General features: G+C 36.7%; 1 protein-coding gene across 1 annotated transcript in view; it reads left to right on the top strand.

The window, feature by feature from the left end:
• The window catches only part of ADAMTS19 (ADAM metallopeptidase with thrombospondin type 1 motif 19), a 270,234-nt gene that overhangs the window by 218,675 nt on the left and 23,641 nt on the right, over positions 1 to 27,918 (top strand). The window contains exons 18-21 of the mRNA XM_019964589.2: positions 2,914 to 3,067; positions 12,404 to 12,539; positions 17,743 to 17,947; positions 20,730 to 20,882. Of these exons, the coding sequence (XP_019820148.2) occupies positions 2,914 to 3,067; positions 12,404 to 12,539; positions 17,743 to 17,947; positions 20,730 to 20,882 (648 nt within the window). The remainder of the gene's footprint in view (positions 1 to 2,913; positions 3,068 to 12,403; positions 12,540 to 17,742; positions 17,948 to 20,729; positions 20,883 to 27,918) is intronic.

Below are 27,918 nucleotides of genomic sequence, written 5' to 3'. Positions count from 1 at the left end.
CATGAAGGGAGGGATGCATAAAGGGAGTGAGGTGAGTTCCATGAGGCCTTCTGTTCAAAATCTTAATAATAGTAATAATATACACCATTCATCAAGCACTGAGAGCAGACCCTGTCCAGAAGTGCTTTACATTCATTATGGCATTTAATCTTCAAAATAACACCGTGTGATATGTATTATTATTATTCCATTTTACAGATTTAGAAAACACTAAATATTTAAAGGATTAAGTACTGTGCTCAGTATCTCCTAATAAGTGACTTTGTTGTTGTGATTCAGTCACGTCCAGCTCTGTGACCCCATGGATTGCAGCACTCCAGGCTTCCCTGCTTTGAATAAACTAGATGTTAATCCATCTTCTGTGCTGCCTTTCCTGATACAAAGATCAAACCTAAGTTCTTTATACCCGAGAGCTTTGGATCGTAATTACGCATACACTTCAAATAATGTTTTGTTCATCTCCCCACAGTTACTTTGGATCCTGTAATTTGAATTGGAAACTCCACTCTGTGCCCTCTGCCATCTGGAGAGAGGGGGAAAAATGACTAAACAAACATCATGTGACCAATATCTGGCTCTTTCCATGATTGGGTCACTTAGAATAACAATATTATCAACAACAAACATATGTTTAATGATTTGGTTGCTGAAAATGCCATCATGTTGCCTCCCTTACATAAGTGTCACCTACATATTTTTATGGAACAAGACTGAGGCTCTTTTAGTGAGCCTCTAATTCAAAATTTAAAACAGTGTATGTGAGACCTTACTGTTGGGCAGAGGGAGTTTCCTTGCTGCAGAATCCTTAATCTGACTGGTAATTACCAAGGTTTTTCCTGGAAGCATGAAACATAATTAAAGTCAGTGAACTATGTCTAAAAGAAGGCATCTATGTGACCTGGATTTATTCAGTAATCCAAAGGAAACTGCACTTCTAAAGATATTTTTCTTTAATGACTATTACAGATTGAAAGCCGGTACTGAACTTTGAAAGGCAATACCTTCTGTGCCATGCTTCAGTATGAGCCCCTCAGCTGTAACTTTCCTTCTTGCAAAGAATGCTGCCAAATTCAGATGGTTTAAGAAAGAGCTAATGATTTTGTAACTAATGTCTTTATGTTAATGGAATTAGATGTTCAAGGACAATCAAATGTCCTATTAATGAAAAGGTAGTTTTTTAAGAAAAACAGACATGTTTTCATGTAATTAAATAAGTTGACAGATAACTTATTTATATGTTCATTTCATCAATTTAAAAATCATGTAATTGTCTGGTCTGGTTGATAAACAAGGTGACTTCATCTCTCTCCCCTTTTTTTTTAGCTTATTGAGCTGAAAAGTCACCAGCAACATGAAATGAGATATTTAAAGTCAAACACTGTCATGTGCTTACAATCAGTATCCAGCATGTTACGTATATGTGACTTTTAAAAGTATTATTTTTATTGTTGATAGTTGATTCATAATGCCATCAAACTAATTCCTCAATCCACATATTAAAATGTGTCATAGTATTTCTGTTAATATATTGAGGCAAAATCTTAAGGAAAAAAAGTAAAAAAAATTAGCCTTGGACTCCTTTTTTTCCCCATTAAATGTTAGCTCTATAACCTATCATTGCAACTACCTTGATATAGATTAAATATCAAAATTCTCTAATATTTGAATAAAATTTAAAATTTAAATATATATATTTTTATATATCACATCATGTTATATAGATTGCTTCCCTTGGGGCTCAGCTGATAAAGAATCCACCTGCAATGCGGGAGCCCTGGGTTTGATCCCTGGGTTGGAAAGATCCCCCTGGAGAAGGGAAAGGTTATCCAATCCAGTATTCTGGGCTGGAGAATTCCATGGACTGTATAGTCCATGGGGTCTCAAGAGGCAGACACAACTGAGCCACTTTCACTTTTCCATAAATCCTCAGATCCATAGATGTCATATATCCCATGGGCTTGTTTGACATATTTGATGGAAATGAATTTATAAAGAAACATATATTCTCATTCATTCTTTTATTTTAAATGAGTATATTTCATGTATTTTTTTTTTAATTTAAAATATGTATGGTTGCACCATACATGATGATACACTTCTAAGCTTGAAATTGTGTACTATGGGATAACATCACAGACATGGTTACTGCTTATGATTTAGTCCAGTGTAACCCGCAGTTCAACCATTCTCATATGTCCTTTATGATTTATACTGTTTACATACGTGTGCTGTTTACATACATGTACATAACTGTACCATTATTACTTGGCATTTAAAAGTTTTTTTAACATAAATTTCTTTTCAAAGGAAATGATCTTTACTGTAAATGAAAAGTTAGTAACCTTGCCAAAATTAAAGCTTAACTATAAGCATACATGGAATAATATTCTTGTTCTCCAACTGGCTTAGAACTTCTCTTCCCCTTATGGAGTGAAATGACTCCCAAAGTCTTCTGGTCCTCTTCCTCTGTTGACACAGGGACTTATCATTCATATTTTTCTAATATGAGTGAAAAGGCTTCATTTGATACTAGATCGTGGGTTATATCTTGATGTTATATAGGACACATGTCCCTGTCCCCCCTGCTAAAGTCATCTCATACATGTACCATGCTTTGGAAGACTGTGTAGCCTATTAACTTGGGAGAAAATAATATGGTATCTCTGACCTCATTCAAATGGGCTATTTTTTCATACCACCGTTAGCTCAGAGGTAAGTGTATAATTCCAGTGTTTACAGAAGTAGGACGGTTTCCACATTTAAGTGATAAGGTCACAGATCTACTATGCATGAAAGGAACATGCACACCATACCAAAAGCATTTTAAGGTGTCCATATCCGTAATTTTATGTTTCACATTGAATATGCTCTGATTTGACCCGTCTGCTTTGAACCCTTCTATATATATTATAGGTGCTGCTGTTTCAAGACCAGAATTATGGTCTTCACTATGAATACACCATCCCATCAGACCCTCCTCCAGAGAATCAGAGCTCCAAAGCACCTGAACCCCTTTTCATGTGGACACACACAGGCTGGGAAGACTGCGATGCCACATGTGGAGGAGGTGAAGGACTTTTCATTATTTATCTTTCCAAAATAGCTGTTTTCCAATTTAACTGTTGACAGTTAAGACAGATCCATAACCCCTTATCTAAAATTTCAAACTCCATGAAGGATTGGAAATTGAAAGTCTTTTGAAACATGTTTCATGTCTAAATGCCTGAACTATTTTGCAACAAAATCTGGCATGAATTAAAGAAAGGCTGTTTACAGTTGTTGCATATCTCACTCAATATGATTACTCACTGCATTGCTTTTCATCAGTACTAACACTTATGGGGGGTGCCCTGTACATCATGCAGGTTGTTATATGATATTCATACACTTTTATTTGTACTTGGGACACTATGTCCTTAAGAGTTCAGACAGATGAGAAGAAACCAACAAAACATTAAAATAAGTATCCAAAAGACTAAGTGGAGTGGATTCAAGAGAAAATAGCATGTGATGAATTGAAGAAAGGATTCATGGTAACAGGAAATGTTGTTGAAAGAATAAAGCAGAGAAATGTGGCATTAGCTGGAGAGGAATATGCGTCAAAGAGTTTATTGTTTTTTTAATGAGGAGAATTATACATGATTGCTTGCCAGTGTATGTTTTCTAGAACAGAACAGAACAGAAAACTAGTGATGCAAAGGAGAGAGCAAAACATTTCTGGAGTGATGTCTTAAGTTGGCAAGGTGGATGGAATAGAATAGGGCTTCAGAAAGAAGTATAGATAGCCTAGTAATAGGAGAAAAGACAGTATTTTGAACAAAATCAGTTGTTGGAAACTTACAGTGGTACTCCTTTTGGTTGCATCTATTTTTATCAATATAGTCCATTTTTCTGGGACTAAAGGTGGAAAAGGAGATGTTGGAATTTTGAAAAGAGAGGAAATGTGAAGTGGCCACTTAAGAGAAAAAGAAAATGAATGAAATGGTACTTGTTTTGACCATATGGTAGCACTGATGGTCCATCTGAAGTTGATGTTCATGAATCCAGCTGGACACTTATGTCGGAGTGGTACATTACCCTCCAGGTATGTATAGCATGGAGATGTACTTGTGGTGTAAGTTTCGGAATTGCCATGTGAGTATAATAAAAGGAGAATTCGTTTGACCTGAGGTTGTATGTAAGGAGCTGAAAATGATTGACCATGGAATTTAGTTGTATATGGAGAAAAGCAAAGATATGATGAAGGACTTGGAGGACAGTCAAATGGTGGTAGAACTAATGAATTTTAGGGCCTGGTGGGGTTAAAGAACTTTTAGACTCAGAAGATTTTTAGACTTAAGAAGAGGGCTGGAAATACAGGAGATGGTGACAGAAAATAGAGCTGAGAGTATAGAGGGGATATAGTTATTAGTAATAACAAGACCAGGAGAGTTAGTGGCTTCAGTGAAGTGAAAGGACACATCTTTGGGATGAGAAGAGAGCCTGGAACTGAATCCTCGGTGTTGAAGAATCATTCAAATGGCTATAGTAATTACAAAAAGAATTGTGTTATTAGATAGCCAACAAGGGCCTATTGTATAGTACATGGAGCTCTGCTCAACATTAGTGGGAGGAGTGGATGAGAGCGGTGCTGGGGAGAATGGATACATGAATATGTATGGCTGAGTCTCTTCGCAGTTCACCTGAGACTATGACAACATTGTTAATTGGCTATCCCCCAGTACAAAAGTAAAAGTTCAAAAAATTAAAAAAACAAACCAAACAAAAATGTATAGGGAGCAGTATTGGAAAATAGAACAATAATCCAGGAGTGTAAACTCTTAGAGAGAAAAGAGAGATTGATCCAGGGGTTGGTGTTTGGCTGCATCAAGAAGGGGACGGCACTGCATGGTCTGCCCCAAAGCTGTAGGTTTAGGAAGAAAGGGGAATGGTCTGCCTCTAGATGCAAAAGTATGGAGTGTAAGCAAGAAAATGGCCACCCCACTGGTGACCATGGAGAAAGCAAGAAGTGGTTTCTTCAGGAGACAGGAGAAAAAGGTGCCGGGAACATCCAGAGTTTCAGAGACAGGGGAGTAGCTGCTTTTGCTAGAGCACTTGGAGCTCTGGAACTCTCCCCTGGAACTCTGCAACTCCAGGAACACACGGCCCCAGAGTAAAGGCAATGTGGTAGGCCAGGAAAGGGAAGATTATACAGAGCAGGCTTTGCTCCTGGGGGTTATAGAGTAATTATAACAAAAGAATTTCTAGTCACAATTTAAAAGCTTGTAGCAGTCATCCTCGGAGAAGACGATGGCACCCCACTCCAGTACTCTTGCCTGGAAAATCCCATGGATGGAGGAGCCTGGTGGGCTGCAGTCCACGGGGTCGCGAAGAGTCGGACACGACTGAGCGACTTCACTTTCACTTTTCACTTTTCACTTTCATGCATTGGAGAAGGAAGTGGGAACCCACTCCAGTACTCTTGCCTGGAGAATCCCAGGGACAGGGGGGGCCTGGTGGGCTGCCGTCTGTGGGGTCGTACAGAGTCGGACACAACTGAAGGGACTTAGCAGCAGCAGCAGCAGCAGTCATCCCTGGCACAATGAAATTTCCATTGGCCGTAGTTCTTCAGGGCCCCATTATCACCATGTAACTTCGATCCTGTCTCCTCTGGTCCTCTCCTGCGGATGTTCCCATGTACACCCAAATTCCTGTGCCTCCACTTCACCCATTTCTTACTGATGCCAGGGCCCATAGCACTTAAGGGGCTCTGCTTCACATCCCCTCTCCATAAAAAAGCAAAACACAGATAGAAACAAACATTTAAAGTGAAAATCCACAGAGTTCTTTCTTCCTTAGTATAACTCAGACAAGAATGACCAGCCACCATCCCATGGTGAGTCATGAGGAAACTGAGCAATGAAAATGTTGCTGGTTCCTATTACTGCACCGAAAGGCAGTTGTTAAAATCTGTTTACATTTGAGACTCTAGACAGGAAAATGTTTGCCCAGTGAATTTTATTATCCTCATTTTTTTTTTCATTCAGCTGTAATTGTGGTCTAGTAAAAGCTTCAGAAGTAAACATATAGAACTTGTCAGTCTTCAGTTTAAACAAGAAAATTTGGGGGTTAAATTTTTTTTTCCAAAATCATACAGCCTAGAATATGTTTTGTCACTTGCTAGGCCTTAAGAAATAGAAGTTCAGTATAAGTTACTTTAGGTTCAAAGTCAGAAGGACTTTTAGATATTCTTAAGCATGACTGTATAATTATTAATGTGAGAAAATCGAAGTGCATAGAGATTAAGTGCCTTTGCAAGGTCACATGTCCAGTGGGAGTGGAGCCAAGATTAGAGTCCAGGACTCCTGAGTTCAGATCTTCTTTCCTCTTTGTCATCCACTTCCTTCAGGAGCAGCTCAGGGATTTAGTGATTTCATCCCACAAAACATAGCATGTCCCTTAAAAAGATTACATAGGTTTTCTTTGGATTCAAAGAGACGTTTTATTTAATCTGTTAAATAAAAATTTAGCTATGTCCTTACTTTTATTTCAAACGGCTTATTTTATAAAAGTCCTAATTATAAGCAACTTCTATATGACTTGCACTTGAACAGACCTTCTCTCTCAGATCTGTTCCATTGTGTTTAGTCAACAGTTTTCAATTATCTCTGACTATGTTAATAGAATGTATATTCATTTCAGTGCCAAAATGTTTCTGGGCATTTGGATATTATTTTCCTTTGCAGTTCATAAATAAAGTGGATGGACAGGGTTTCAAGAATCGCATCATTTCTGACTCTGTTTTGTCGATTTTATAGCCAGAAAGAGCTTTGTAACCTTTCAGCATATTCATGAATTAAATGAGAGTAAGTTCAAAGCACAGAACATTGGAAACAGATTCAGGCAAAATTTATCTTCAGCAGCAAAGAAGAATAATAAGACTATTCTACTTCATAGGAATATTAAGCAAAAACAAGCAAATAAATTATCACAGGGCAGTATACAATTTCAGTGTTTGACATAGGTGTTTTTTTTTTTTAAACACAATTTTAAGGAACTACACTCCAGCAATAAGTGGGAACAAGAAATGTTTTTTTAAAATGCCTAGTTTCCAGTAGCTAAATTTTTATTATCATGATCTTTTATATCAATATCTCTAAGTTTTAAAATAACCCGTTAGAGTTCCTTTATTATGTGTGTCTATTAATTTATTGATACAAGTTATTATAAGAAAAGTCTGAGATAAAAAATTTTCTTCTTTTAGAAGAAATATTACTTTAGAATATCCAGTAATGCTGGTGATCTTAAGTAAATTTTTCCAGAAGTTTTTAACATGTACACTTTTCATCACAATCTTAGAAATCATACTCCTAGAAAACTTCAAATAGATGTATCACTTTGTACTTCAGCCCTGATCATTGATATTGGTCCTTTTATTTTCAAACATCTTAAAACGTATTTGTGAAGTAAATATTTACTTTGCGTTGGTGTTCTAAAATATCTAAAAAATCTTTGAAGGAATATTTTAAATTTATTTTGGCATCTCAGAAGTACAGGTCAGTGGATAAAGGATTTTTTTTTTTTAATAAAAGGTTGTTTGAAATGACCTTGATCTTCAGAGGCAGTAGCGATCTATAATTCCATAATAGCTGAAGGTTTTTTTGTGAAATCCACATTCTGCATACTACATACAGTAACTGCATTACTCTAAGTCTCATTTTTAATCTAGTAGGTGAATTAATGACATAAAACCTAGAATGAAGGCCCTCAAATTTAATAACCTGTTTTGAAATAAATGAAGAGTTAAATATGCTTTTAGAAAATCTGAACACTTTGAAGGGGAAAAAACAAGTCAACATTCCACATTCTTCACATTAATCCAAATCCTGCTAACTTAGGACTTTTATGCTCTTAGCCTTGCATTGTGATATCCTCTAGACACGGCTCTCCTTGGCCATGGTCAGTCCCTGGATGCACCCAAGCCTTTGGGTCCAAACTGAGGAAATCTCTCAGTATACAAATGCCTGTATCTTATTAAGGGTGCTGGATTTTTTCTGCTTTTCCCTTTCACAGGCACTTTGCTTGTACCAATGTAAATGTTATTAGCCAAAGAAAATGCACCAAAATATATGTTTGCTCTTCTCTGCATTATTTGGATTCAATAATATGTCATGTCATTTCATGTCCTAGTTTCTTTAAATAAATTAATAGGAACAGTTGTATTCATGTAAACTCTTTATAACGTTGAATTGTAACACCAAAATGATAATCCATTTGTTTGATTTGCTGTATATAATTATTCCCCATAATTGGTCATTGAGTTTGCAAATGATTTTTTTACCATTTTAGGAAACACGATGTTGAGATGACTCTCTTACTGTGGCAACTGCTTTGGGCTTGAATTACATGTTTCTATTTCATTTAGTGATCCCTTTACCAATACTGACTATACTTGTACTTTTGCTGGATGATTCAGAGATGAGTACTTTTTGTTTTTAGAGAATTTACTGTCCTCCCTGGTAGGGGTTAGATAATAATACAAGCACCATACAGAGTATGTACGGAGAGCTGTAGAAAGCCTTCCAGGGATATGCATAAGTGCAAAGGCCCTGAGGTTAGCGAGAATGTTTATTAGTCAGGGGCAAAATATGAGAATCAAGCTGTGGGAAATTATTTGACAAAAAAAAGTAGAAGCCAGTTTGTGAAGATGTTAGGCACTCAAAATATAAAGACTAATGAAGTACACACCAGATATGAAGTTGTTTGATTTTCTTAATAAGAGAACAAACAGGTCCCTTCACTTATCTGGCCTCAGTTTGCCCCTCAGACATTCAGCTTCCTTAGCAGAAAGGTGTGGTGTTAAATTAACCTCTACTGGATCTGCTTGAAGAGGAACAGTAAAAAGAAGGGAAAGTGAAGCCCACATCAGTTGTTTCATTTTGTTGCTTGTTAACAGGAAAACAAAGCAAAGACAGTAACTCTTTCCTGTTTTCTGAGCCAGAGAGGCCAGGCCAGTTAAAGTGTTAGGCACTCAAGTTAAATTTAACTTGAAAGTTAGGGGGTACCATTAAAATATTTGTGTGTATGGAAATGACAAGATCAGACTGGATTATTTGTTGAGTGTTAGGAACAATGCAGAATACATTTTTTTTTCATTAAAATAAAAATGAAATTGTCCTATTAATGTTAAGCCCAAACCTTGTGGGGAAAAATGTTTTATAGAAATGTAAACAGAATGACTGAGAACGAAGGGACATGACATGATTTTAGAAGCTGCTCAAGTTAAAAAATGTATGCTTGAAAAATTAGCAGCATTCTACATTCTACTCAGAGAAAAGACCTTTTTCCTCATTTAATTATTTTTACTTTTGGCTTAGTTGCTTGCTAGTCATTGTTAGTTTAATAGGAACTATATTAATTAAAAATTATAAGAGAAAATTGTGAAGACAAATGAATACATAGAGTCTTTCATATAGAGTTCCCCAATTTTAGTGAAAAGTTTGGAATGTACTTACCTTTCTATGGATGATATGTTGAATAAATTGTGGTCCATTCACAGCAGGAATTACTAGTTGTCAATAACAAGGAACAAATGATTGATATAACAATGAAGATGAGCCTCCAAGGGGATCATGCTGGGTTATACGGTCCCCAATAGTTATACACCATGTGTGATATTTTCAAAACATTCTTGAAATGAAAAAAATCATAGGAATGGAGAATAGGCTAGTAGTTGCTAGGACTAAACTGACTGGTGGATGGTAGGGGAAGTGAGTGTGGCTCTACAAGGGTAACTGAAGGGATTCTTGTGGGGATGGAAATATTGTACATCTTGATGATATCAATGTCAGTCTTTTGGTAGTGATGCTTTAGTATAGTCTTGCAAGTCATTACCATTGCGGGGAATTGGATAAAGGGTATTCAGATCCTCTTATTTCCCAAAGTAGATGTGGGTAAAAAATTATTTCAAAAATAAAAGGAAATTTTTCAAAGAAAAAGTTTGAAATGTCCTATAACATGTAGAGAATTTCAGTTATGCATCCTGAAATACTCAACCTACACCTCAAACTGTTTCCACATACATGATGCAGGTTTTAGAAATGTGATCTACCTGAGTAGAATAGAGTTCTATTAGAAATAGCCATTTTATGGATTAAATACCTAGCATAGAAAAAAATACCAGCTTATCTCTGAGACTGGAAAAGAAGGAACACAACATAATATCTAGTTTTTGTTAACTGTCTTCAGAGAACAAAGAATCAGTAAATAAAAATTACCCTTCCTTTTAAAATTTTGCCCAAATTTGGTGATAAGATGAATTCGTAATGGTTATTGTATTTGGTTTATAATTAATTTAGAACATCAAAACAGATTTCCCCAATAATAATTTAGCAGGAATGACCCAGAGATTAAGTTAATTGCCATAAAGCAAATAATACACTGTCAACAGCTTGCATCTACTCAAGATTCAGGCAGAAGGCCAGTTACTTCATCACTTTTCTGTTCGTCCCTTGGTTCCACAGTATTGGATGCGTTGTAAATACTGCTATTAGATGCTAGAATGGAAATTTCCTGTGTTGGCTGGGACATAAAAATATATAAAAGAAAAAAATCAAACAATAACATTTCCATATGGCTGTAGGATCCTGGTTGTATTTTCATAGGCATAATGTGACTGTAGTTGAGCATTAGATTTTTTTTCCCCCTTGATTCTTTTGTTTTTGTTCAATGAAATTTTTTAAAAGTAGGGCTAAACCCTCTTCTGTCTGCCAAAAAACTTACGATATGAGCTTATTTGCTACAGTGTGGATGGAAATGTCCCAATTCTTACTCACACAGCTTCATACTTTGTTAGAACACCAGTAAGGCACTCCACGTATTGGTGCCAATACCTGTATCTTTTTCGATATATCAGTACTTGAAAGATTTTTGTCATTAGCTCAGTATGTCACCTCTGGGCCAGCATAACTAAAGTTAGATGCTTTCTGAGTAAATGAAAAAATGCAGTATAATTAGCTCTGAGTTATTCATTCCGTGACTACAGTGAATTTCAGCAAAAGCTTTCTGGATATTGTCTGATTGTCATCCTTCTGTGCTGTGGTTGTGAAAAGCATTAAATGTAAATTAATTTAGACAACTCCATCTATTCTGTAAAAGAGTGCCTTATGACTATGAGGTTTTAAATTAGATTTTAAAACAAATATTTCAAAAAAGCAACATTTATTTTAATCCTGCATTTAGGTAAGCATCATTGTCATGTAGAAATAATACATACATATGCTAGCATTATACAAAATTTGTGTAATATCTATTCATTATCTGGGTCAGGTCATAAAAGAGCACTTGAAGCATAGGGAAACTAGGCAGATGTTGACCAAAAATTTCCTGAATTCTCACATTTAGGTAACCGCTACCTAGTAAGGCTGGTTTTCTCTGTGAAGAAAACTTAACATTGTAAGTCATTTCTGCTTCTCTGAGTTTCCTAATTATTATTGCATGACAGTCATAGGACCCTAACTAATGGGCCCTTCAATAGTGATACAAAGACTTGTGATTTTTTTTTTCCTTAATCCTTCATGACCTGTCTGGCTTTACAGTTATTGACTGATTTAATTATTTTATAGGGTCAAACAAGTTACATTAGATTATTAAATCCTATATAGATATTTAGACTGTTTTAGGAAAAGAGAATCAGCACATATGTAGTTGGCTTTTTCAGTGTAAGATGAAATAATATAAGTGTTGTCAAGTAAGAGTGCTTACAAGGTTCTGAGCGAAATGAGTATCATGTACAAATAGTCATTTTTACCTCTTATAATCAAACTTCATCTTACCAGAGAAAGGAAAAAAGCCCATTTTCTGAAATCTTGTGAAAAATGGGAAAACTGCCATGGTTTTTCTTAGAGAACAGGATAATCATTAGGGAGTATTTCTTGAATTCTTGGGTTTTTTACCAAAAGTGACAAAAAAGATTTGAGTTATACTCGAAATAAGCTTACCTCCTAAAACTTACCCCGATGGTGTACAGCCAGGTGATAAAATGTTCACACGTTTATATGAGTGTTTATGTGCTTTTGTGACAGCACAGAGACTTTATAAAAATACAGCTTTCCACCACTGAATGCTAAAAGATGATACAGTCCTTTATAAGTATCTTTAATTAATGTTTTATCAACTCATGCTACCATAATCTTTTTGTATTATAAAGCTTTCCATTTAGTTGCTAACAATTAAAAAAATATTATTCATCTTACTTAAGCCTAGAGGTACATTTTGTTTTGCACATTATAAATAATATCATTTTCATTGATCTAATCTAAAATTTGTTTAACATATGAAAAGTACAAGCCTAAGAATACCTCCTAAGTCCATCACATAGAGGCCTATAATAACAAATCTTTTGATGTTTATTTGCTGTTTTCAGGAGAAAGGAAAACAACAGTGTCTTGCACAAAAATCATGAACAAAAATATCAGCATTGTGGATAACAAGAAATGCAAGTACTTAACAAAGCCAGAGCCACAGATTCGCAAGTGCAACGAGCAGCCATGCCAAACAAGGTAAACCTGTCTCAACACTCATTAAAGAATCACAGTTTCTTAAAAGCAGTACAGTGTGTTGTGTACCAAAATGAAAGGCTTTAAATAAGCAGGGTCTAAGAAAGGAGTGTAATCAACTCTAGGGAACGGGTGCTGGAGAAGCAAGGCTAGGATTGATGTCTACCTTATCTACTGCTCACAGTGTGAAAACAACTCCTAACTGAATAAGGAAGGAGTAGTTAAAATTATTTGGTAACCTGTTGGTCACCTCTTCAGAAATCTAACTATTTGGCTGAATTCAACTACTCATTCCCAAATTCTCCAAAATGATATGTTGCTGCTGCTAAGTCGCTTCAGTCGTGTCCAACTCTGTGTGACCCCATAGACGGCAGCCACCAGGCTCCCCCATCCCTGGGATTCTCCAGGCAAGAACACTGGAGTGGGTTGCCATTTCCTTCTCCAATGCATGAAAGTGAAAAGTGAAAGGGAAGTCACTCAGTCGTGTCCGACTCTTCGCGACCCCATGGACTGCAGCCTACCAGGCTCCTCCGTCCATGGGATTTTCCAGGCAAGAGTACTGGAGTGGGGTGCCATCGCCTTCTCCAAAATGGTATGTTAGGACCTGCCAATGATGATATAAAATAAAGTGGGACTGACCAGGACCCAGTCCCTGACACAACACTGAGAGCATTTGGTCCTTCTGGCCCCCAAGTTTAGATTCTCACTTCTTTGCCCCAGAGACAAACTGATTCTTGATCTCTGATCACCAGATTCCTGACCTGGGTCCTAGCTATTAGAAAATTGGTTCCTTTGGTCCCCTGTGACTTTCTCAGTGAGTAATAAGCAACAAGGCAGGCAAGAAACCCATGAGTAGGGGATAGAACAGCCATGCTGAGCAGCTTAAAGTGATGTAGAAGGAAGGATACCCCTTAGTAACCATCAGAGATGGGTGAATGGAACCTAAGCATGATTTTGGAGCAAGGCTGTGCAGAATGGTTTCTGGCACAGGGCTCCTGAAAAGTCACTGTGGTCTCATATAAAAATTGATGTTGGGCTTGAGTGGGACTCAGCCCCAGTGTCATTCGTCCTCACAGCTTTGAAGGATAGAGTGACAAAAAGAGTCTGCGGCTGGGTTGATTTCTCTGGAATCTGGAGATACAGACTTTTATTCTATCCTGACACTCAGAGATTTGTTGAAGCTCAGTGAGTTAGGGTGTATGCATGAGTTCTTAGGGAGTCAAACAATTGATCTCCTGTCCCAGTAGTTTCTGCAGTGGAGTCACAGTGAATGTATACATCTCGGATATTCAGAGAACTCATAGCTTTGGGGTGCTCTCTAAGATAAGCTTCCTCGTGACCTTCCACCACAATGTATGGGGAGCTAAAGGAGAAGGAGCAGGAGAGCTGCCAATTAACTATATTTAGGCTTTTTCTGTCTTCAGTAATCTCTCTGGGAATTAGTGTCACATAGGCTAATGCTCAGTTCCTCTGGTTTCTCTTTTCCTCTCCACCTTCCCCCATCAGATGTAGCACTGCATCCGAGTTCCCTCTGTTTCTGGCTTATTGCAAAACTCTCCATATCTGGCTCATGCTATGTTAATGAGAGCTTAAAAGAATTTGGATAATCTTGTCTTCCTCTACAAAGCTGAAATTTCAAGACTTGCTTTTCTGTAGACTCAGTATATTTAAGGTATCAAAAGCTGATTACTACTTTTTCTTTGCTTTGCATTCATGTTCTAACAATCCTACCCTCCTCCCTGACAGGGGAAAATATGCTCCTAAAGAATAGAATATTAATATGTAAAAGAATATCCAAAAGAAAAAAGTATACTAAAGTACTTTCAGTAATGTTTAACAGTCCGTTTGCTCCAGCCAGACTATATTCTTTTAATCCTAACTCTGTGGGTGAACCAATTAAGTGTTTTTGTAAGGCAGAGTACTAATCAACAGAAAGGGTGACCTAGGGAAATATTGTTGCCTAGAGTCAGGTCTTTGGTTCTTTTTCATTCGGTACGAAGCAGATAGATACAGAAGTTGAATTTTTAGCTTTTGCCTTGTCAGCTAAAGAACTTGGATTTTTTGTTGTTATTATTACTATTCCTAAGAATTATCTTTTTCGTTTTCATCCCTTTTAATAGACATCAAATGCTAATTTACCTTGTGTTAAATAATTTATTAAAATGTTTCAAAACAGCATTTGTTTTATATACCATATAGCTTTGCCATCTGGGTCAAAGAGCAGTGGCTTTTTCTGGTCTGTCGGGGATATTGAATGAGCTGGGTTTGAGGACTCTAGGGCATTTTGTCACTTCCATACTGGGTCTGTGAAGAATCGAGTGTACAGTACAGGCCAGTTATTGTTCATTCACTGACCTCAGCTATCTTGGGGAAAAATGCCCTGATAATGACTTGGTAAAATGAATGGTTTTAAAAGGCCAGTACATTTCTGAGTGAAAAATTTTTTCAGCTGGAGACTGGAATCTCTCTTTTTGTTAGAGATTATTGTCGACTTTCCCTTGGAAAAGGAGGTGGTATATTTTAAACCACCAGGAAGCAATGTCAGTGAGGTTAACCAAAATATTGAAAAGCAAGAAATGGACACAGAAATTATGAGGACTCATCACAGGAAAACTTGCCAAGACTTATTGCCATAGCACAACTTTCATTCCTCTTGCTTTCTTTCCCCCACTGTGCTGAGAAACATTCTAATTGCTATTGACATTTATTGAAAAAGTCACCAAAGAGCCTGATGTAACCTTGTGTACCATATAGAAAATACACTGATGCACTAACTGTGTAAGCAGTAGTCTTGCAGATAAGAAAATGAGATAATTCCAAATTAGATGAATTCTAAGATACAAAATGTTTTCCTTCACTACACAATGTGTTACATATTTTTGTTCTTATTTTTCAGCAGTTTTCCAAGGAATGAAAAAAAGTGAATTTTTATCGTTGCACTATGGGTTTCTAAAACTTACTTTATTTTAAAAAAAAAATTGAGATTTCTTGAAATTGTAAATACTTCTCTTTTCAGTACTGTCTTCTGTAGTTCCATGGTTGGTTCCCTAGTTTAGGGGCAAGACACATAGATGGGTTCATATTGTTCTTATAACCTAGGTATTCTTGTGGGGAAAGATGAAGCAGAAACAAATAAACTTGGAAGATAAATATTCACTTTAGGAAAAATCCACTAGGGGACTCCATAGCAAACTGGTAGGTCTGCATCATACTTGGTAGACGAGCAGACAGGAACTTTCTTAGAGGCAGTATTGGAGTGCAAATGTTATGGTGATGTTTTCTTCTTTTTTAGAAATAGGAGCATAGACTCATTTAGGATTGAGCCATTATACAGATGCAAAAACTAGGTGGCCTGAGCGTATGACTTCTCAAACTTTGGAGCATTGCCACAAGCCAGGTGACAGAGGGCAGAGGATAACAGAGTCCTTGTGGGATGGATGGAGAAAGTACTCCAGGAGGAAGGGTCTTGGACCTGGATGTTAAGGATCTAGGCTGTGGATGCTTCATAAATAAGTTCCATAAGGTGAAATAGAAAGGTCTAGAAGTCAGTTGAGCATATGGTTTATGTTCTAAGATAAACATAGAGAAATATAAGAATAATTATAAATACACTCTGGCATATATAGAACATACTATATACTCAATGCCTTTTGTATGTCAGACACTATAATAATAAACACTAACAAATGAGAAACATGGAACTGTAGCAGCTGCTAAGTATTGTGTCACGAATACGGATAGTTAGGAAGCCAGCTTGATGCTCATGGCTTCTGATTGCCCTGTGCTGTGCTGTAGTGTTACGTAGATCATTTAGTAAGGGGTTTAAGTCCCCCTCTGTGCATGTGTGCTGAGTCGCTTCAGTCCTGTCTGACTCTTTGTGAACTTATGGACTGTAGCCCACCAGGCTCCTCTGTCCATGGGATTCTCCAGGCAAGAATACTGGGGTGGGTTGCCCTGCCCTCCTCTAGGGGATCTTCCCAACCCAGGGACGGAACCCATATCTCTTATGTCTCCTGCACTGGCAGGGGTGTTCTTTCCCACTAGCGCCACCTGGGAATCCCAAAATCCCCCTATAAGCTTATCTAAATAATCCGAAAGGCCCAGAGGGCTTTTTTTTTTTTTTTTTTTTGACAGGAATCATGCAGAAACAAAATTTTATGAATCACTTTTCTGTCATAGGCCTTGGCTCCTTCCTGAAATAAATTTGGGGAGATGTTTGAATGAGTGGTCCTTAGGGTTGATCCCAGTTCATTAGAAATGGAAGTGGCATAGAGATGCATCACTGCCCATAATGGTTGTTTGGAAAAAGGATCTTCATCTATGTATTAAAATACATATGAATTGGCAGAATCAGTGAAATCTGAGAATAATATTGAAGTCCTGAGAACCTCTAAAATCAGCTCACTTTGCATGTAGCCTGTCACTTTGATGCTAATGATCACATTGTAACAAGATAGCAGCCAGCCTAAAGAAGCGACTTTGGCTCTCCGTGGAGGGTCCACCCCAGACATAAAAACCTGGTTGCAGGTGATGGGCATAAAACATTAGTGATTGCTTACCCAGGTAAGTGGGGTTCTCCAAGACAGGCTTCTTTTATTTGCCAATACCTGCACGTGTCCCCTTGCGAGGTAGTCGGCAGTCTCATTTCAGTTTCTGACTCCACAACTTTGTAACCTTAGGGAAGTCACTACATCTCCCCTTGCCTCAGTTTCCCTTTCTGTAAATGGCCGCAGAAGTTGTAGAACTTAACAGGTGGGGTTATTGTGAAGGTTCTAAATGCAGAGAATAGGAACAAACTCATTTATGCTATGCAGTTTTATTCTTGTTAGATCTCTCAATATGGCAATGGGACAGGCAGTAGCCAGCAAAGCATGCAAGATGACAGGGCCTGAGTCTGATAAGTCCTTTGAGATTCTAATAAGAGCAAGGCTCTGAGATAAGAAGTACGGAGAATTCAAAGCAATAGAAAGCCTTGGTGTCGTAGGAAAAAAACTCAAATATTAGTTAAAAAAATATTCATTTTGATATTTGGCAAAACTAATACAATTATGTAAAGTTTAAAAATAAAATAAAATTTAAAAAAAATTTAAAAAAAATACAGTGGTGCAAACACAATGTATAGCATTCTGCCAATTCTAGCCATGTCAAAATATGCAGTAAGTAGATATCTTTTAGTTTGTCTCACTGACTCTTGCTTTACTTTTAGGTGGATGATGACAGAATGGACCCCCTGTTCACGAACTTGTGGAAAAGGGATGCAGAGCAGACAAGTGGCCTGTACCCAACAGCTGAGCAATGGAACCTTGACCAGAGCCCGGGAGAGGGACTGCGCGGGGCCCAAGCCAGCCTCCGCCCAGCGCTGCGAGGGCCAGGACTGCATGACTGTGTGGGAGGCGGGCGTGTGGTCCGAGGTATGGTCTCTGCCCCGATGCTTCTCCGTTTTCTTCTGCCTTTCTGACTCTCAGCCTGTATAAGGTTGTGTTGTATCAAAATCAGAGTCTCTCTGCATGGCAGTTTTAATACTGTTTATTGATTTTTCTGGTGATAAAAGGAATACATTCATTTCAAATAATTTTGAAATTAGGAAAAACACCGATTTACTTTTTATACTGTGAATATCGTAACATAATCACGAGCATATATTATGTACATTTTAGAATCCAGATTTTTTATTTCTATGCCATAAGTATACTCTATAGTGGACACATATGAAAATACACATTGACTCATCCTATATCTCTGAGCATTTAGAAGAGAAAGGAGAAGAAAGGATATTAACACTTAACAGTCATTTCTTGTGAACAGGGCTTCTGTTTTTACCTCATATTTAGTAACTTTTTGATATTTAATCACCAATGCAGAGAAGTTAAGTTTCACCATTTTATAGTACTTTGGCTCAGAGAAATTAGTTTACTCAAAGTCCTACTTAAGTGCTGGACCTGAGATTTGACCTCAGTACTACCTAACACCGCATATGTACCCACCAGCTTATCACGTGTAGCATACAGCTTTGTCCCGTGCCAAACCGTTTGCTTATTTTGTTATCATGGTACATGTCTTCTCATGATGATTAACACCAGTCAATACTTATATTTACTAGCCACTCCAAAGCGTTTTAGGTGGGCTTGTGGGTGCATGTACATGAACACCCTCACACTTGTATACGAATATACATGTGCAAAGACACATGTGCATACACATCCATAGCTGAAACATTCATATGCTTGATTTCAAAATATTAGTTGGGTTGTAAAAATGACAAACTGAAAATGCCAAGCTGCAGTAAGTAGCCATTCATTTGAACATTGAGGACAGAGTAGCTTAGATAATAAGGTTTGGGGATATTCTTCAGTTAACCCAACCTCCCCCCCAAAAAAACACACTAGCAAATAGTGTATCTTTCTCTTGTCTTATTTCTGAGCTTTACGAGCCTTTTTAGTAGAGACTCCAAGAGCGTAGCCTTCCAGGTCCTCAAAGCCCTGGCGAGGCTGAAAATGGTAGAAAAGGACAAAGAAGGGGGTTGCAAACTGAACACCTCAGGGACAGAGGGGTCTGGACAAAATATCCAGACAGGTGGCGGCTGCCAACACGGAGCATTAGAACAAATTAATGCTGGATTAATAAATGCTTCATTCATTAAAAAAAAAAAAGATTTTGTTGAAAAGATCCTTCATCATGTATGATATATATCATTTTTACATCAAAATGGATCAGTTCAGTCTGGAGAAATGATTCACATGAACATCAGAGAAACAGAAATACCCTACCTTCATCTTAAGTGTAACACTTTTGCAAACTCTTCAAGAGGGATTAGGTCAGAAATGTTCTAACATACTGATTTTTGGCACCAGATGGGAGAAGTAATATGTCTCAAAGTAATATACCAATCTTGAAAATATCTCTTGTTTTTATTTAATATGAAAATTGAATTTATAGAACAGGATTATAGAACAAGTTTCCATTGGAAAAAATGTGCTAAGTCACTTCAGTCATGTCTGATTCTTTGCAACCCCATGGACTGTAGCCCATGAGGCTCCTCTGTCCATGGGAGTCTCCAGGCAAGAATACTGGAGTGGGTTGCCATTCCCTTCTCCAGGGGATCTTTCTGACCCAGAGATTGAACCCTCATCTCCTGTGGCTTCTGCTTGCAGGCAGATTATTTACCACTGAGCCACCAGGGAAGCCCCATTGGAAAAAAAAAAATTTAATGTAAATATGTGTAGTCTGCCTTAAGGCTCAAGACATTCAAATACAAACTAAAAATTATGAGACAATGACTCATTTGTGCCAAATGTATTATATTTAAAATCTCATGCGTTCTATGCTTCAGTTTTCAGAAAAACAACTGCTGAAATCTGCTGCTACATCCTTGCTAACTGTATCGCTGTAGCTCTTTCTTTGGAACTTTTCCAGATATCAATTGGAGTTTTCAAGTTTTGCCACGTCTCTCGTCCCTTCCTCCCTCTCAGCTGTCATACCCAATGGCATTTTGGTTCCTGTGTCCAGATAATCAGTGCTGCACACTCTTGTAAGACTGGGAAGCTTTATACATGTTCCTTAATGGGGAGCATAAATGTAAAAGAGAAGGTCAGTTATATCCTACAGGCCTCATACCTGTTACAGCACATCATTAATCAAGCATCAGTTATTCATGAGATGAACTGAACTTTTTGAACTGAATTATATTTTCAATCCAAACAACCATTTAGAATGATGATTTCTAGAAGTATATAATTATGTAAAGAAATTTTTGTTTTTGCTACATATTCTCTGTTTTAACTTTATATCCTCTTAGAAATTGTCATTTTTTTACAAGCACTTCTTAAGGCTAACACAAACTAAGTCTTCACCAAAAATAAAATGAATTTCCTTACATAATTATATATGATAATTTGATGTCAGTTATTAGGTTAGTGTTTTACACTTTGACCACGTTTATCTGTCTTTCATAAGCAATCACTGTGTCACAGAACTCTCTGTAGTAATGGTCCTGTGTTCCTGAAACCCATTCATTTCTAGCACTGTGCCTGAAGCACTGTCTGGCCTCTGATGCTAGGGCATAGCCTTCATTCTGGCCTTTGTGTAGGTGATAGGTGTATGAGAGATAAGAACCAGTTCCTAATGTAATTTGATCATCAAGTCTATATCTTGTAATCACCAGCTTTATCCACAGTCTCTGACGTTATTTTCCAGTGTTCGGTCAAGTGTGGCAAGGGTGTACGTCATCGGACTGTGAGGTGTACTAACCCTAGAAAGAAATGTGTCCTCTCCACCCGACCCAGGGAGGCTGAAGACTGTGAGGATTACTCCAAATGCTATGTGTGGCGGATGGGTGACTGGTCTAAGGTGAGAACCTTTCTGTACATTCTCAGTATTAAGTTTCTGTATTGTCAGCATTGCCCTGAGTACTATAACCACACGATATGAAGTACAGGAGGCATAGAAGATAGAGCTAAGGTAGAGTATTACATATGTATGTGTGTAGTTGCAAAGTCATGTCTGGCTCTTTGCGACCCATTGGACTATAGCCCCTGGGTTCCTCTGTCCATGAGGTTTTCCAGGCAAGAATACTGGAGTGAGTTACCATTTCCTCCTCCAGGGTATCTTCCCGACCCAGGGATAGAGCCCACATGTCCTGCATTAGCAGGTGGATTCTTTACCACTGAGCCAAGAGTATTAAATACTACAGTCCAAATCCTATTTTTCTGTCTATGATAATAACTCTATAAAACTGTTCTAAATAATAAGTATCAGTAAGATAGAAACATGTAAAGTACTGAACACCATTTTTGACACAAAGGAAGCTCTCGACAAGTATTACATATTATTATTGTTTTGCTGCTTGTAATGTTGATACTGATTTTGCTCAGAATATTTTTTGTATAAAACTTGTCTTAAAAAAAAAAAAAAAAAACTTGTCTAGTGAGTAGAATACTACCAGATAAGTTCCTTTGAAATATAAGTAAGGTAGATAATGACAGGACCAAAGAGAATTCCCATCTTAATATGTAAAGGGTATTGTTTTCCCCACCATTATTTTGGATTGTACATAGAAGAAATTGAAAGGAGCAGAATTCTTGAAGTCCTTTATTCAGATCAGGTAGACACAGTTTCGTTCACAGGTGAACAGTGAGTTTATTCATTTAATGGTAATATTTAAAATTTATGAATTAAGTAGAACTTTATGGGTTGTAGCAAATAGCTCAGATAGTCACTCTAAAAGTATTAATAAATCCCATGTTTTTAGATACAATTCTGATCATATCTGAGTGAAAATAGCTGTCAAATACTAACTTTTAGAAGTTTTAGTCAGATGATCCCTTGTGCCTTGCTATATTGAACCTGTTATCATGGAATCTAATGTTCTAAGGCTTACAATAGACATAATAAATCTACTTTATAAATTCCCTGTTGTATTACAAATTAAAAAAAATGGTGCCTGCCATGGCATGGAGGGGCAAGTGATAGCTGTTCATGAATAAACCTAAAGGATATTCTGAAAGAAATATTCTCATTGTACAACTTTCTTTGGTTAGTCAGCCTCCTCATTATTACTCAAAAAGAAATCCATGACATTTAAAATCTATTTTCTTATGATTTTTCATGCTTTTATTCTCCAGTGAAAGTTTGTATATTAACTTTGCATATGAATTCTCACTGAACTGTACTGTTCCCACATCTTTGAACATTGGGACTCTACAAGGTACATTTGTCAACAATGTAAATCAGCCCCTGACTACAGAATTAGGAAATAACCCAATCCATGCAGCTTTTAGCTGTTGAACCATATAAGGAAACTTCACACTTCAGAGTAAGCAACCTTTAGACAAAAGAGAATTCTAAATTGACCATAAATAATTTATTTCATGTTCAGGCTTTAGAGTTCCCACTTCTAAGAGACAAATAGAGTGATGGGGAAAGATATGGCTTGCAAGTCAAGAACATGGGGTACAGTTAGGACTCCCTCATTGACTGCTTCTGTGTCTAATTCCTTAAGAGTGAAATAAGGAAAATAGATAACACCGTTATTTTCGATCCATTTTTATATTAACACCTCATTTGACACTGAAAGTTTAAACTAGGTTGAGGAAATGAATGTACTCCTTGCGGGAGTGTGTGAAGGATCACCTATTGATCAGTTGTAGAAACTGCATTTGTTTATTTTGGCTAGCGAAATTCTAGATGTTTTCCCAAAATGAAATAATTCTGCTCTAAGAAAAAGTTTTAAAATGACTGGAATAAATGAGCAATATTCTTCCAACTTCATTAATAGAAATATTCTAAGTGATAAATGTTAATCCCTAGTTAACTATAAAAAGCAAAATTATTACAAAAAATAGAAGGTCCAGATATAATTTGTGACCCAGAATCCTAAGCTCCCACATTGCTGCATATGGAAATAAGGCTAGCAAATCTTATTTATATGATGAATACTATTGCAATTGATTAATAAATGTGCCTGTTTTGTGGCCTCTGGTCAAATCTTAAGCAAAATCAAAATTAACAGGGGAGATCATAAAAAACATTGATTTGTGCTAAGCCTGAAAAAATTTTTTTTTCAATTTTACCACCATTCACATGTACGTAGGACTTCCCTGGTGGCTCAGTAGTAAAGAACCTGCCTGCCACTGCAGGAAATGGGGTTTCCATCCATGGTAGGGAAGATCCCCTGGAGGAGGAAATGGCAACCCAGTCCAGTATTCTAGCCGGAAGAATCCCACAGACAGAGGAGCCTGGCGTGCTGCAGTCCATGGGGTGGCAAAAGAGTCAGACATGACTTAGCAGCTAAACAACAGTTTTTAAATAGGCTTGTACTGAATTAGTTTAAATTCATCTTTGTTATGTTACTCCATTGCTACCTAGCTAGAATAGCCTTTTTGAGTAAAGAAAGTAATGGATAGATCTAATAAATGCTCATTTTTACTCAGTGACTTTTAACCTTTGTTTGTTGCAGTTTGTTTGCTTATGTAGAAGATCCAGTTATACTGTGTTTTCTACCCTTTTTATGAATGTCTGTTCTTTGCCTTGAAGCTGTTTTCTTTCTTTCTTTCTTTTTTTTTAGTCTCAACATAACAGTTTCAAACAGCATGCACAAATTAAAGCCAGTGGCTCCATGCGAGCTTTATTGATTTCTCCCCTCTTGTTTTACCCTTAATGTATCACTTTCATGTTCAAATGAAGACCATCCCAAAATAATTACCAAGAAAAAGAATGGTGCTGTGATTATTAAGTTTCGGTGATTAAAGCATTCATGGACAGAGGAAACACATAGATCTCTTATTTTTATCAGCTGTGTTCCTGGAATCGGAATAACAACAAGATGTGTGCAATTATGGGTCAATCTCTGTGGTCCTCTGAAGTCAGTTAATCTGTCAGTTTCACTCAAATTCTACTAATATTTTTAAACACTTGATAAACCTAAATGGACTTAAAATTAAATCCTGGGTTGGCTTTAATCAGGTTCATTCAGTGGACTCTCCGTAAGGTCTAAGCTCTGAAATCCTGCTTCTCCCTCAATAATATTGATGAATCATTAGCAATTCAGTAAAATATGTATATGTTCTCAGATTTTTCCAGTCTAAAAGCCACTGACCACTGTTGAGCCAAGGTAATATTGGCTAAATGGAGGGTTACTAAGAATATGGCTTATGCCTCAAACTGTGTTCACAGCATTTGTATCAGCCTATATGATTTCTAGCATTTACGATTTGACGATTTTGTGTACACAGTGGGAAAAATTGCTCTCAGCTGAGAGGAAAAAAATTATAAATCCAGGTATACCCAAAGAAAAATTTCCTATCATATAATTGTTAGCTCTGATTTTGAAGTAGATGTAATACAGCCTTTATTAAACATTGCTAATGTTTATTTCATTGAGACTAGAAAGTTGGCAAAAATAAGGCAAAAACAATCTGGTTGCTTTGCTCTGGCTTGAGTTAACTGTTGAAATAATCATATGCCACATTCTGATATATATTCGGCCTTAGGGTCTTTCCTGGGAAAGCAAAACATGACCCATCTGTTTTCTGGCATTATAAATCTGTATTTACTCATTTAAACTGTCCTAAGCATAGAACACTGACTTGAAAAAAATAATGTAGTCTCTTATGCTTAATGAAATGCCATATTTTCTGGCTGAATTTGATCTTTCTGCCTTTACTTAAAATTCTGAAACTTCTTGTTTTCATTATTGGAGGCCAGTAGAGGAGCAAATAAAAGAGTATTATTTTATCTACTTTCTATACAGAGTTTGGTCCTTCATCAAGCTTCTATAGAGTAAATTTTTCTGTGCAGTATTAAGAAATGATTTATACTTATTCAAGTGAACTTTAAAGACCAAACAAAACACCTTGGAATTGCACATAATTGTGGCTTATTCTTGGATTCCATACATAGTGTACAATTTAAACTTAATATAGCCCTTTAAAATTCCAGAAGGTGACTAGATTTGGCCACATTCCAAATTATGACATGATTAATAGAGTTTTGGGTAAGAGATTGTGAGTCTTTTGTAATTATATAATAGAAAATAATGCAGTGGAAGCACAATAAATCATTCTGAGTGATTTAATTATATAGGTAATATGGTATAGCTTTGTTTAGAAGTAGAAAATATTTAAGCTTGCAGTATGGTGAGTTATTTTTAACTTACCTGCAAAAGGAAACCACAGTTGTATTCAGTATATTCATTTGAATAGAAGAAGAATCTAAAAACGAAGGTCATTTTTTCTAATGAATAGGGGAATTACATCAAACTAATACCTGCTTTCTAACTATAAAAATAACATTTAAGTTGGGACTTCCCTGGTGGTCCAGTGGCTAAGACTCCACATCGCCAATGCAGGAGGGCCCAGGTTTGGTTCCTGGTCAGGGAACTAGATCCCACTTGCTACAACTAAAGATTCCACATGCCACAATTAAGACTGGAGCAACCAAATAAATAAATCCTTTAGAAAATAACACTTACGTTAATAGGAATTCTTCTTATTTTGAGATCATTCTCATAGTAAAGATTTTCTAAAGCAGTCTCAAAATGGCATTTTATGATGATTTTTTTGCATTTTCTCTGAGAAGCGTTATAACTAAAACTCAAATCATATTGATTGCTTGATAATTCATTTCTGTAACTGTGAAAGACTTGACTATATCTGGATTATTTTTAGTCAGAATAATTTTCTTAATACATATGCTTCAAATACCATTAAAATCTACCTGGTGTATTATATTGTCCTAGGACTCAGTAATAGCTATGGGAAAATAAGTGTGCTATTTCCTGTGTCATTACCTATCTAATTTTTTAAAAGAAGTTCAAAAAGAGACTTAAATTATCATGTAAATCTTGCCAGTATTCTAAGTAATGCTCTTTGGGTAATCAAGATATATAACCTTAAAGTAGTCTCATACTGCATAATTATTAAGTTAAAGCAATTCATAACAGGCACTTTATCCAGATTGGTCAGCAGTCAGTATAAATAAGTGGCTTGGTGGTTTGCACCATTTCACATGTCCCTGGAAAAACATTCTTGTATTTCTTACTGTTTGTTACAGTGGAGTCTTAGACGAATTGCCTGTTCCCAGACCTCGTAGGTCCTTGGCCTGATGATTTGCCTTCAGCTTTCCACATAGAAGCTTGTCACTCCAATTAACACTGACACTGGTAGTTGTGACTTACCACCATTTGTAGGAAATTGGAATAATTACATAAGACATTTCACTGAAGGAAAACTTAGGAATCAATGAAGGAAACTTAAAACTTGATCAGAGCAATCAAGAGTATCCTAAAACAAATTACTAGATGATACCACATTTTTAATCATGCATCTCTACAGCCTAGTGTTACTATATTAAAAGAAAAGGAACCAAAAAAAAAAAAGAAAACCGAGATCCAAAAATTGAAGAATAGGGAGTTCTTGTTACCCAGTGGCCAGAATAGAACCTTTTGACTATGGATTCTTACATAGATGGACTGATGATGCAGTGCTTCATATACCCCACCCCAACTCAATCAACTTATAGAATGTTCCAGAATTCAAATGAATATATGTATAGATCCCTGGTTTTAATACAGCTAAACTAAGTGGGCTGTTACAGGTTAGTAGAAGCTCAATCACTTGTTAGAAGGATTTCCCTTTCGAATTTAAAGAAATTATTAGCAGTAACAGTAAATAAATTAAATATCTTACTAGAATGTAAAAATAGAAATGTTAAGTATATTCTGAAACTAGAGAGTAAAAAGAATTAATAAAATGAGAACTGCTAGATGGAGAAAATATATTGTTAAGTAGATTGATTAGTAAATTTAGTATTTACCAAAGACCTGAATGTCATCATTTTATAAGACTGAATTCATATTAATTTATGAATTCTTGCATTTCCAGAATTATATTCCATGGGAAACTCATTCATTAGGATGTGGTTTCCATGTGAGAGAAATACTGTAGTTAAAGATAATCACGATACTGGATGCTTGAGGCTGGTGCACTGGGATGACCCAGAGGGATGGTATGGGGAGGGAGGAGGGAGGAGGGTTCAGGATGGGGAACACATGTATACCTGTGGTGGATTCATTTCGATATTTGGCAAAACTAATACAATTTTGTAAAGTTTAAAAATAAAATAAAATTTAAAAAAAATTAAAAAAATAAAGACAATCAAATAATCTATGCTCAAAAAATTTTCAGATCCTTTAGCATTCTTCTGTACATGGCAGATCCCAAAGAGAGACTATGTGAAGTGAAAGTCACTCAGCCGGTTTCAAGTTTTGCGACCCCATGGACTATAGCATTCATGGAATTCTCCAGGCCAGAATATAGGAGTGGGTAGCCTATCCCTTCTCCAGGGGAACTTCCTGACCCGGAAATTGAACCAGAGTCTCCTGCATTGCAGACGGATTCTTTACCAGCTGAGCTATCAGGGAAGCCCTAAGAGAGACTCTGGTATTTCACTTTTCTTTTCTTTTTTTTTACCAAGAATCACTTTTACAGAGTATGTAGCTAGTTTGTTATTTAGTATAACACACTTTACAAAAGCTTACAATAGATTAAATTTCAAAATCTAGCTTTGTAAATATTTTTTCTACCTTGAGAAAATTTGTAGATTGAAACCAAACTGAAATAGTCTGTAATCCAGAAAACTGTTCTTGAGATGGATTAGCATTTCTATTTAGTATTATTTTCTAATTATATCTACCAGTCTATTGATATTTGGAGAAGATAACTGCTTATCATTTTTATGCTAATAGATAATCTCATAAGATAGGAAAATTTGAGCAGCTGTACAATTAACAAATATGAATCTATCATCTGTGCGCATGCACTCAGTCGTGTCCGACTCTATGTGACCCATGGACTATAGCCTGCCAGGCTCCTCTGTCCATGGAATT

Source organism: Bos indicus, chromosome 7 (assembly GCF_029378745.1).
Source record: "Bos indicus isolate NIAB-ARS_2022 breed Sahiwal x Tharparkar chromosome 7, NIAB-ARS_B.indTharparkar_mat_pri_1.0, whole genome shotgun sequence".
Classification (NCBI taxonomy): Eukaryota; Metazoa; Chordata; class Mammalia; order Artiodactyla; family Bovidae; genus Bos; species Bos indicus.
The sequence above is the reverse complement of the archived record's forward strand: the minus strand, read 5'-3'. Positions and strand labels throughout refer to the sequence as shown.